Consider the following 12,485-nt stretch of genomic DNA (forward strand, 5'->3'; position numbering starts at 1 on the left):
GCTGCCCTCCTCAACCCATGTGCTTTCTGCATTTGTTGACTCGGGGGCGGAGGGGAATTTCATTGACAGCTCAATTGTCCAGAAGTTCAGTTTGCCCACAAACTCCCTGCAGAGTCCACTCAGCATCAGGACCACTGACGGAGGCCCAATAGGGGATGGTATTGTCACCACTCAAACTGCTCCCATGCACATTCAGGTGGGAGCCCTTCACTCAGAGCTCATCTCACTCTTTGTAACCTTCACCGCTCATCAAGACATCATTCTGGGCTATCCATGACTGCAAATTCACGACCTGCTAATCTCCTGGCAAAATAAGGAGATCCTCCAGTGCTCATCCACATGCTTCCAGAATTGTCTTCTGTGTCCCCAGCTAAACCTCTCCTCCACATCTGTAGAGAGTCCCCAGCCTGACTCTTTAGAAAACATTCCTGAGTGTTACATGGACTTAAGGGAAGTCTTCAGTAAAGGTAAGACTTGTGGCCTACCTCTGCACTGCCCATATGACTGTGTGATTGATCTCCTACCAGGTACTTCCCCACCATGCAGTTGTATATATCCTTTGTCTCAGACCAAGAGGCCCTCAAGCAGGGGTACATACGCCCGTCCACATCACCGGCTTCTGCAGGATTCTTCTTTGTGGAGAAGAGAGGGGGAGGTCTTCGACCATGCATAGACATTGGAGGTCTCAACCAAATCTCAGTTAAGTATCCTCTTCCATTGGTACTCTCAGCTTTAGAACAGTTACATGCAGCCAAAGTATTCTCCAAGTTAGACCTGCGCAGTGCATACAATCTGGTCAGAATCTGAGAGGGAGATGAATGGAAACCAGTCTTCAGCAGTAACGCCGGCCATTTTGAATACCGGGTAATGCCTTATGGCCTCTCTTCAGTGCCAAGCATTTCCAATGCCTAATAAATGACGTGCTTCGAGACATGCTGGGGAGATACATAGTGGCTTACATTGATGATATCCTGCTATACTCCCCAAATGAAGAGAGCCATCTTGGGCACATCAGATCAGTGCACCAACGCCTACTATAGAATCACCTTTATGTCAAGGCCGAGAAGTGCGAATTCCACAGGCGTCAGACCTCCTTTTTGGGGTATATCATCAGTGCAGAGGGAGTCAGTATGGATCTCTCCAAGGTATCTGCGGTTACATCCCGGCTGGTACCCACCTCAGTCAGGGAACTCCAACGTTTCCTAGGTTTTGCCAACTTCTATCGTCACTTTATCAGAAGTTTTAGTGCAATCACTGCACCTTTGACTTCTCTGTTGAAGAAGGGACCCAAGAGCCTCCACTGGACTCCCATGACCAAAGAGGCCTTCAACAAGCTCAAGACCACTTTCACCACGGCCCTGATACTTCAACATCCTGATCCAACCAGACCATTCACTGTCAAAGTCGATGCTTCTGAGACCGGTGTAGGAGGTGTCTTCTTACAACGCTTCAAGTCAAGTCAAGTTAAGTTTATTTGTATAGCGCTTTTAACAATAAACATTGTTGCAAAGCAACTTCATATTTATATTACAGAATTTGAACGACTTAAAATATGAGCCAATTTTATCCCCAATCTATCCCCAACGAGCACGCCTGTGGCGACGGTGGCAAGGAAAAACTCCCTCAGATGACACAAGGAAGAAACCTCGAGAGGAACCAGACTCAAAAGGGAACCCATCCCCATCCGGGCAACAACAGACAACATGACTATAACATGAACAGTCCTAACAAAGTTAGCTTCGTTGATGCTATAAACCCCCCACCAACGGAAACCCGAGTGCAAAACCGTTCACGACAACCGCAGTCCCAAAGTCAGCAAGTCAACTGCAGTCCCCAGCCACAAAAACACCACTGAAAGAGTCCAGAGCATCCTCCAGGTGCGACCCCCAACTGTCCACATGGGGCCGCCCTCCACAGGAGCGATGCGATGAGACTCCAACCAGACACAGGGCACCAGGATGGACCAGGCAGGTCCGAGGAGCAGAAGAGGCCAGCATCTCGATCCCAGGACCGACGTGTAACTCAGAGGGACAGATTTGGGGGGGGGGGGGAGAGAAAACACAGGTTGTTAGGTATGCCCAATGTCACCTGAATAAGTAGGAACAGTATACATAATGCACGGAGGACAAGCAGGGACTCCGGTAACTAACTATGACAGCATAACTAAAAGGGGAGAGCCAGAAGGTAACACAGGCATGAGGGAGCCCCGGGACATAAAGCAGCCAGCCACTACACCATCAACAAACTCGAGTGAGCAAGCGAGTGGGGACTGACAGCATCCATACATCCCAGTTTACCAAAACACTATGTCTGAGGACCCTCCAGATCTACACCTTTACCTCATAAACACCATTAACAAAAGGCTTGACTAAACAGATATGTTTTCAGCCTAGACTTAAACACTGAGACTGTGTCTGATTCCCAAACACTACTTGGAAGGCTGTTCCATAACTGTGGGGCTTTGTAAGAAAAGGCTCTGCCCCCTGATGTAGCCTTCACTATATGAGGTACCAGCAGATAGCCTGCACCTTTTGATCTAAGTAGGCGTGGTGGGTCATAGAGGAGCAGAAGTTCACTCAGGTACTGTGGCACGAGACCATTCAGTGCTTTAAAGGTCAATAGTAGTATTTTATAATCAATAAGAAATTTGATTGGGAGCCAAATGCAGTGTGGTTAAGACAGGGGTGATGTGGTCATATTTTCTAGTTCTAGTAAGGACTCTTGCTGCTGCATTTTGAACTAACTGGAGCTTATTTATGCACTTATTGGAACATCCAGACAGTAAGGCATTACAATAATCCAACCTGGAGGTAACAAAAGCATGAACTAGTTTTTCCGCATCATGTAGTGACATTAAATTTCTTATCTTAGCAATATTTCTGAGATGAAAGAAAGCTATCTGGGTAACATTATCAATGTGAGTTTTGAATGAAAGACTGGGGTCAATAATCACTCCGAGGTCTTTTACTGCTGCACGCGAAGAAACAGAAAGACCATCCAGAGTTACTGTGTAATCAGAAAACTTACTTCTAGCTGCATGTGGTCCTAATACAAGAACTTCAGTCTTGTCAGAGTTAAGCAGAAGGAAGTTAATAAGCATCCAGTGTCTAATATCCTTTACACATTCTTCAGTTCTATTAAGCTGGTGTCTCTCATCAGGTTTTGCAGAAACATACAACTGTGTGTCATCAGCATAACAGTGGAAACTAATATAATGTTTACGAATAACATCACCCAGAGGTAACATATATAAAGAAAAAAGCAGTGGGCCTTAGACAGAACCTTGTGGAACACCAAACTTTACCTCAGTACGTCTAGAAATATCACCATTTATATCAACATAATGATAGCGATCATTTAAATAAGAGCTGAGCCAGGAGAGGGCCGTTCCCTTAACTCCCACAACATTTTCTAGTCTATCCAGAAGAATGGAATGATCAATGGTATTAAATACTGCACTAAGGTCAAGCAACACAAGCAGCGAGACACAGCCCTGATCAGACGCCAACAGTAGGTCGTTTACTACTTTAACCAAAGCTGTCTCTGTGCTATGATTAGGTCTAAATCCTGACTGATACATTTCGTGGATGTAATTCCTATGTAAATAGGAGCATAACTGCTGTGCCACAGCTTTTTCAAGGATCTTGGAGATAAATGGGAGGTTTGTTATTGGCCGATAATTGGATAGCTGACAGGGATCGAGGTCAGGTTTTTTAATCAGGGGTTTGATAACTGCTAGTTTAAAGGATTTGGGTACATAGCCAATCATAAGAGAAGAATTTATTATTTTTAGAAGTGGTTCAATTACTTCAGGTAGTATCTGTTTGAATAGACGTGTAGGTAAGGGATCTAGTACGCAAGTTGAGGCTTTTGATGCCGAGATTAATGAAAGTAATTCAGTTTCTTTTAGGGGAGTAAAACATTCTAATTGATGATCTGATACAGACCTATTGTTAACTACAGGGTCACTTACATTCTCATCTCATCTCATCTCATTATCTCTAGCCGCTTTATCCTTCTACAGGGTCGCAGGCAAGCTGGAGCCTATCCCAGCTGACTACGGGCGAAAGGCGGGGTACACCCTGGACAAGTCGCCAGGTCATCACAGGGCTGACACATAGACACAGACAACCATTCACACTCACATTCACACCTACGGTCAATTTAGAGTCACCAGTTAACCTAACCTGCATGTCTTTGGACTGTGGGGGAAACCGGAGCACCCGGAGGAAACCCACGCGGACACGGGGAGAACATGCAAACTCCGCACAGAAAGGCCTTCGCCGGCCACGGGGCTCGAACCCGGACCTTCTTGCTGTGAGGTGACAGCGCTAACCACTACACCACCGTGCCGCCCTCACTTACATTGTCTGACCTTAAATTAGTAGTTTGAATTTTTTGTCAGATATTCTCAATTTTGTCATTAAAAAAATTAATGAAATCGTTGCTACTACATACTACAGGTATGCATGTGTCTATAGTGGACTTATTCCTGGTTAATTTTGCTACAGTATTAAATAGGAATCTAGGATTATTTTTGTTATCTTCTATTAGGGAGGAGAGATATGTTGATCGAGCAGCACTAAGAGCTTTTCTATACTTCAGGAAGCTCTCCTTCCACGCTAATTTGAACACTACCAACTTTGTTTGACGACATTTACGTTCCAATTTTCGAGTGGTCTGTTTTAAAGTGCGAGTGTCATCATTATACCAGGGTGCTAATTTTTTGTCTCTGACTATTTTCCTTTTAAGAGGAGCTACATTATCTAAGGTATGGCGGAATGTTGACTCGAAGCATTCAGTTGCCTGATCAAGTTCTGCAGGGGCTGACAGTGACCCAATCAAAGTTGATAACTCTGGGAGATCATTTATAAAGCTCTGTGCAGTAGTTGACGTGAATGTACGTTTAATACAGTAGCATGGTGAGGTGCATATATTATTCCTCAGACATAGTTTGAATGAAATGAGATAATGATCTGAGATAACTTAAGACTGTGGAAGTATGACTATATTTTCTACGTTTAACCTGAATGTTAGTATTAGATCGAGGGTGTGACCACCATTGTGGGTCGGTCCTATGACATTCTGATTAATCCCTACTGAATCTAAAATGGACACAAACACTGTTTTCAAAGGGTCTTCTGGGTTATTGAAGTGAATTTTAAAATCTCCGACAACTAAAGCTTTGTCTAAAGAAATAACCAGATCTGAGATAAAATCTGCAAATTCAGAAAGAAACTCAGAATATGGCCCCAGGGGCCTGTAAATAATAAGTAATGGAATTAACTGGGTAGACTTATTTTTCAAGGCTACATACATTATATGAGTATGAAGAACTTCAAATGTATTAAATTTATAACCAGGTTTTTGTGTTACACCTAGATAATCATTATAAATAACCGCAATGCCTCCTCCTCTGCCAGTTAGACGAGGCTGGTGTATATAACTGTATCCAGGAGGACTCACTTCATTTAATGTTATATATTCATTTGGCTTAATCCATGTTTCAGTTAAACAAAGTACATTAAACTCCTGATCAGTAGTGAGTTCATTAACCATTCGCGCTTTAGATGTAAGATATCTAATATTTAATAGCCCCACCTTTAGATCAAAGGTGCTGGCAGCAGCTGTACAGTCAGTATGATCTAATTTTATATTGATTAGGTTACTGGAACAAACTCTCTGAATATTTCTGCCTTTTTGTTTAGCTCGGGGAACAGACACAGTCTCCATATAGTGGACCCTGAGTGACGACTCTGTGCAGCTAGCAGACAGTCGGTTTAGCCTGTTCGTCTGCTCCCTGGCCTTGGCTCTGGATTGTCAGAAATTAACTACACCTGTTCTGAGACTATGAGCTATGCTGCAGGAAATGAGAGCAGCACCTTCCCGAGTGGGATGGATACCGTCCCGCCCTAACAGGCCTGCAGTGCCCTCAAAATGAACCCAATTATCTATAAAGCCCACACTGTTTTCAGAGCACCACCTGGACAACCAGCAGTTCAGCAACCATAACCTGCTGTAAGCTACATCACCACGCCGCATTGGGATGGGGCCAGAGTATACTACAGCATCAGACATCGCCTTTGCTAATTTAAACACCTCTACAAAGTTACTCTTTGTAACCTCAGACTGACGAAGGCGTATATCATTAGCTCCTGCATGGATAACTATCTTTGAGAACCTGTGCTTGCCTAGGAACCTAAGATTACCTGCTATGTCCGGTGCCCTGGCTCCCGGTATACACCTGACTAAAGCTGCTGGTGCCCCTAAAGGCTGAGCTAATTTCACATGCCGTATGATAGAGTCCCCTATAACCACTGCTCTTTCAGGTTTCTCAGCGGGTGCATCACTAAGGAGAGCAAACCTGTTCGACACGGGATGCGGAGGGGAGTGTTGCTCCCGTGGGCGAGCCTCAGCAGTAGCTTTGGCTCTACGCTTATGCCGCCGAGCCGTCACCCATTCGCCCTGCTGTAAGGGCTGTAATGCCGGAGTTGGGGGATTGCTAACTCCACCTAGGGCATCCAGACTTTCCCCTACAGAAACTACACTGTTCTCATTCTCACTGGCCTTCTCTAAAGCCTGGACACGCGCTTCTAGCACTATAATCTTCTCCGTCAGAGAGCTAACTAATCTGCACTTATCACAAGTAAAGCTATCGCTCATCACGGAGGAAGAATGACTAAACATCCTGCACTCAGCACACTGAACAGGCTGAAGGTGTGCCATGGTGAAAAGATTCACGTACCTTAATCGAAGATCTGTTGATATTAAAGCAGATCCGATGTAGATGGCCTCCACTTGTGGTCTTTACACAGGAGGAGAAAAAGAAGAAAAAGAAAGCTTCTGGTCTCTGCGTTCTTCCGAAAAAAGAAAGAGAAAAAAACGGAAAAAGGAAAGCGACAGTACAATAAAAATGAAGAGGATACTGGAAAATTATTTGTAGAAAAAAGTTAAAAAAGATTAGTAATTAACGCCAACACTCGCGGGAAAAAAGGACTCGTCGCAAACAACTCAGGAACCAGGAAGTGCGTAGCACAGAATGCACATGCGCAGCCCAATCACCAATCAAACTCAGAGAGAAACCCAAAACTCCACCCGATAGCATTCTTTTCAAGGAAGCTCACTCCTGCAGAGAGAAACTATGACATCGGGAATAGAGTATTCCTAGTGATCAAGCTAGCCCTGGAGGAATGGAGACACTGGCTGGAGGGAGCTACGCACCCCTTCACCATACTAACAGACCATAAGAACCTTGAATATCTCAAAAAGGCAAAACGACTCAATCCACGTCAGGCCAGATGGGCATTATTTGTCACACACTTCCACTTCACAATATCCTATCGTTCAGGCACCAAGAATACCAAGGCAGATGCCCTGTCTTGATCTCCAGCTTGTCTCCTCACAACCCTGAACCTCATCCCATCCTAGCACCCGAATGTTTCATCCAGGCAATCACGTGGGACTTAGACAATGAGATAAGGGACTCTCAATCTCAAAGACCTACGGAGAACTGTCCACCCCGTCTCCTATACGTCCCAAACCATCTCAGAGGTAGACGCATCACATGGGCACATGCATCTCTTGCTATGGGTCATCCAAGCAGCCATTGTACTCGCCAACTGTTGAAGAACAAGTACTGGTGGGAGAACATGCTGACAGAAATTAATCATTTCATTTCTTCATGCACTGAGTGTGCCCAGGTCAAGGTACCACGAACCCCTCCCACCAGCAAGTTATGCCCCCTCCTTGTACCCCAAACACCCTGGTCCCACCTGGCCATCGACGTTATCACTGACCTACCACCTTCCCAAGGCAACACAATTATCATAGTCATCATAGATAGAGTTTCACAAAGTTCATTTCCTGACTATGGGCCTGTTTCATGGAGCGGTTAGGAGTCTCTGTGAGCCTCACATCTGGATACTATCCTCAGTCTAACGGCCAGGTAGAATGGGCTAACCAGGAAGTAGGGTGTTTCCTTAGAATCTTCTGTATGCAGAACCAGGGGGACTGGGCACGATTCATTCCATGGACTGAGTATGCACAGAATTCTCTGAAGCACTCAGCAACACAACTAACACCCTTTCAGTGCATACTCGGTTACCAACCTCCCCTGTTCCCATGAAATGACATATCTGCACGGGTACAGGCAGTGGATGAATGGTTCTCACAGAGCCAAGAGATATGGGAGGAGGTTCATTAACGAATTGAGTCAGTCAACGCCAAGTATAAGGAGTATGCCGACAAACACAGAAGCAATAACCCAGAATTTTCTCCAGGTGACCGGGTATGGGTTTCCATTAGACACCTCAAGGAACCTAATACATGCAGCAAACTGCAGACATGCTACATTGGACCATACAAAGTACTCTGGCACATAAATGAGGTCTTGTACAGACTTGAGCTCCCACCTCACAGCCGCATATCACCCACATTCCATGTTTCATGTCTAAAACCTGCAATCCAAGGTCCGCTATCTGTGAACACTCCCACCCAAGAGCACCCCTCCCAAAGCCTAGAAGGGGAACCCATCTACCAGGTAAACAAATCCTAGACCCTAGACACAGAAGAGGACAACTACAGTACCTGGTAGATTGGAAAAGCTACGGACCTGAAGAGTGAAGCTGGGTGGAAGCCAAGGACATTTTGTATCCTCTCCTGACACAGGAGTTCCATACCCAGTACCCCAACAAACCTGCACCAAGGGGGAGAGGGCGTCCAAGGAAGAATTTAGCTCCCGGAGGGAGCTCCAAGGGGGTGGGTGGTGTGTGTGTGTGTAATGGCATTGAGAGTGACAGCTCGAAACAGACTACAAACATGGCTTCTCAAAACTACAACACCCAAGAACCACAGCACCCTCTACCACCTGCTTATTAATTACACCTGTCTCTCATTTACCATTCATCAGTCCTGTTACTTAAGCCGCTCTCACACTCTCCCCAGTTGTGAAGTATCGTTCAGTGTTCACTCCTGGTGTGCCAAGCCCTTTCACTTCTGTCTGCTTTCTAGTTATTTCGACCCTTGCTCTCATTTTCTCTACTTTGTTCTCTCGTTCTGTCTTCATTGCTCTGTTTGCCAATCGACTGACCCTTGCCTGTTCTTTGACTATGATTCTTGTCCAGTGATTTGGCTTCGTTCCCAGTTTGCTTCTCTCACTCTCTCCTGCACGTACGTCTGTAAGTGCCTGCACCCTGACAGTATGTCAGTAAAGAAAGCAGTATATTACATCATCGAGCACTTTTCAGACAAAAACATAATGAAGGCTACTAGGTTTTGGTGCAAAATTAAGAAGCAAGTGTGACAGTCAAAGTGTCTAGAAGAACTGTGGCTGGTTCTGCAAGATGCTCAGTAAAACCTACAGCTCATTTCCTTATAAAACTGCACTCATTGTACCTGAGACTTTTTTTTTTTTAAAGTAAAGGGTCGTCACCCACCAAACAATGACTTTTTTTCATGCATTACTGCTTACTGATTTTATGGTATTTTTTAATATAGAAACATTTAATTTCATTATTTTTGAAGGTATCTTTGCTCTACAGCATTTTACTGCACATGCCTAAGACTTTTGCACAGTACTGTAGATAGATGGATAGAGAAGCACAGAATATGTAAGTAAACCAGAGTAATGCTGTATCTGCAACTATCCCAAAATGACATGGAGGTGAATTAGTTTACAACTCTCTCCAACTATACCAAAATGATGTAGAAGTGGGCTAGTTTGCAAACAAATGCAACAGATGCATGTATATTATAGCATGTACCTGATATTGCTCACTGCTTACTAGCTAGAAATGGGAGTCTGTCAATCAGTCAGAGAAAATCCTAAGCAGTCCAGCAAAAAAGTAAATAAATAAATAAATAAATAAATGAATGAATGAATTATCCTTCATATAAATAAATTAAAAATAAAATAATTTCCAGGATTCCAAAGAATTTAGATCAACCTTGGAGACCTCCACCATCTCAGTTGTGTAGTCCCTCAGTTTTCTCTGCTTCAGCCGCAAGTGACGAAATCTATATGTGGAAAATATAAGAGGTGTCACTCAGGTCACCAGATGGAAACAACTCTAACAGGAAAAAAAAAAGAAATTTAAAATAACTTCTTTTGTCAGGCAAAGCTGCTAGTGTCAATTGCTACTCTTAGTTTTATGATATGTTGAGTCACACATCCTATTTCATGAAATTATTTTCACTTACTTTGTATGGTAAGCTAAAATAAAAGATTATATCTCTCGACGTTTCTGATATCATGGAGTTTTTTGAGGCTTGCCTAACTTAGGATGATAATGCAGTGTTTCAGAAAACAGAACGGAAACTATTATTGCAGGGTGGCTGCTAGGTAACTGCTGAAACATGAAGAAATAGCTGACCTTGGTGTGTCACAACATGAAATAGCCTTAAAAATAAAAAGAAATGTACCATAAATACAAAATAATAAATTGAGAAAATGGCCACCAAATCTGACCTTTAGCCATTTGAAAGTCCAAGGTGTTGGGCGATTGTCCCAGTGTTTTTTCCAGAATATTTTTAGTGATCCTACTGATTGTAAAACAGGGTGGCCAAAATCCCTCCACCCTCATAAATACACAACGTGCATGCTCACACTCATTCTGTCTGGCTCAAATGTGTATGGAAATGTTTGAAGGCCAGATGCCTTTGCTAATGGTGTTAAACGGTGGCTCACAAATTCACACATCTGAACTTCCTGTTCATGATTGGACTGAAGCCTGAGTGATCTCCTTATCAGCAGGAAGTTGAAATTGCAGATTGTAAACAACAGATTGTAGACAACAACTAAAACTGCACTGGGTTATAGTTCAACTAGTAACATTTGGAAAAGTGACTTAATGCTTGTGAAAATCTTAGGATCTTATTTTCAAAACATTTTTGAACTTTGATCTTCCTGAGAAAAGTTTAACTGAACTGAGAAAGTGATCCAACCCAATAAACAAACGGAAGATAAAGGAGTAAGGATAAGAATTATCAAAATATCTGTTCCATCCAATCACACTACAACCTCCACCCTGTACAAACAGAACAGATGTAAGGTGGTCTGCTGTTGTTTAACCGTGCTTGAAAGAAAAATAGCATAACACTCCTATCACATGCTTTTATACTGTATGGACCCTTACATGTTCAGAATGCACTATGGCTGAAGCTGAAATAGATTAGGTGGAGGTCAGGTTACTTACATACGAATGGCCTCCAGCAGGCACCTCTGGTGGCGTCGGTGCTCCCTGTGCTTGTCCTTGGCCTGCATGGAGCGATGGAGAAGCCAGCATTCCCTCAGCACGTTTGCAGCAGCATTGCGGATCTTTAGTACACAGAGTGATCAGTCTACTTAGTGTTCAACCAATTTTTCCACCAACATTTGTTTTGCACAGCACTATGTATGACAATATACAACCACAATTCAGAAAATGCATGGAAAATGCTATGGTAAGGAAAATGCAAATAAAATCGGAAACAATTATTTCTAAATTTACTTTGACTTGGATTTCATTGCAGAGAGCATGAACACAAGATATTTCATATTTTTGTCTGGTCAACTTCACTTCATTTGTGAATACAGTATACAGCCATTCCTGCATTTCAGATCTGCAACACATCGCAAAAAAAGTTGTGACAGGAGCAATTTAGGGCTACTAATGAGGTAAAACAATTAAATAATGACGTGATTTGAAACAGGTGATGTCAACAGATGATTGTAATTATGATTTAGTACAAAATCAGTATCCAGGACAAACTTAGTCTTTGAGGAGCAAAGATGGGCCGAGGATTTCCAGTTCTGTCAAGAAAGTTATTGAAATGTTCAAAAATAGTGCTCCTCAAAGAAAGATAGGAAGGGATTTGGATATTTCACCCTCTACTGTACATAATACCATTTAAATGATTCAAGGAATCTGGAGGATTTTCGGTGCATAAAGGGCAAGGGCCCAAGCCTAAGTTGAACACCTGTGATCTCTGATCCCTCAGATGACACTGCATCAAGAACCGTCATTCATCTATTGATATAGCCACATGGGCTTGGGATTACTTTGGCAAACCTTTGTCAAGCACTACAATACGGAGTTACATTCACAAATATCAGTTAAAACCTTACTGTGCAAAAAGAAAGCCTTATGTTAACTGTGTCCAGAAGTGCCATCAACTTCTCTGGGCTCATAGGCATCTGGGATGGACCACTGAACAGTGGAAATGTGTACTGTTGTCAGATGAATCTTTTTTGTGAGAAACAGATGCTGTATGCTCCAGAGCAAAGACAAAAAGGACCATCCAGACTGTTAGCAACAAGTCCAAAATCCAGGGTCTGTCATGGTATGGGGTTGTGTCAGTGCCCTTGGCAAAGATAACTTACACTTCTGGGATGGCACCATTAATGCAGAAAAGTACATTGAGATTTTGGAGCAACATATGCTCCCTTCAAGATCACATCTTTTACAGGGATATTTCAACAAGACAATGCAAAACCACATTCCAAAAGC

At 43.3% G+C, this 12,485-nt stretch overlaps 1 protein-coding gene across 7 annotated transcripts in view; it reads right to left on the bottom strand.

Annotated features, from left to right (window-relative positions):
* The window catches only part of kcnn4 (potassium intermediate/small conductance calcium-activated channel, subfamily N, member 4), a 122,429-nt gene that overhangs the window by 7,570 nt on the left and 102,374 nt on the right, over nucleotides 1-12,485 (bottom strand). For 6 of the 7 annotated variants that reach the window (XM_060921268.1, XM_060921265.1, XM_060921264.1 and 3 more), the window contains 2 exons: nucleotides 11,193-11,314; nucleotides 9,945-10,014 (listed from right to left, as the gene is read on the bottom strand). In XM_060921268.1, coding sequence (XP_060777251.1) covers nucleotides 9,945-10,014; nucleotides 11,193-11,314 — 192 coding nt within the window. Of the gene's footprint in view, nucleotides 1-9,771; nucleotides 9,823-9,944; nucleotides 10,015-11,192; nucleotides 11,315-12,485 lie in introns of those variants that run through there. The other variant, XM_060921269.1, reaches the window with a different exon arrangement.

This window comes from Neoarius graeffei, chromosome 5 (assembly GCF_027579695.1).
Source record: "Neoarius graeffei isolate fNeoGra1 chromosome 5, fNeoGra1.pri, whole genome shotgun sequence".
In the NCBI taxonomy this organism is placed as follows: Eukaryota; Metazoa; Chordata; class Actinopteri; order Siluriformes; family Ariidae; genus Neoarius; species Neoarius graeffei.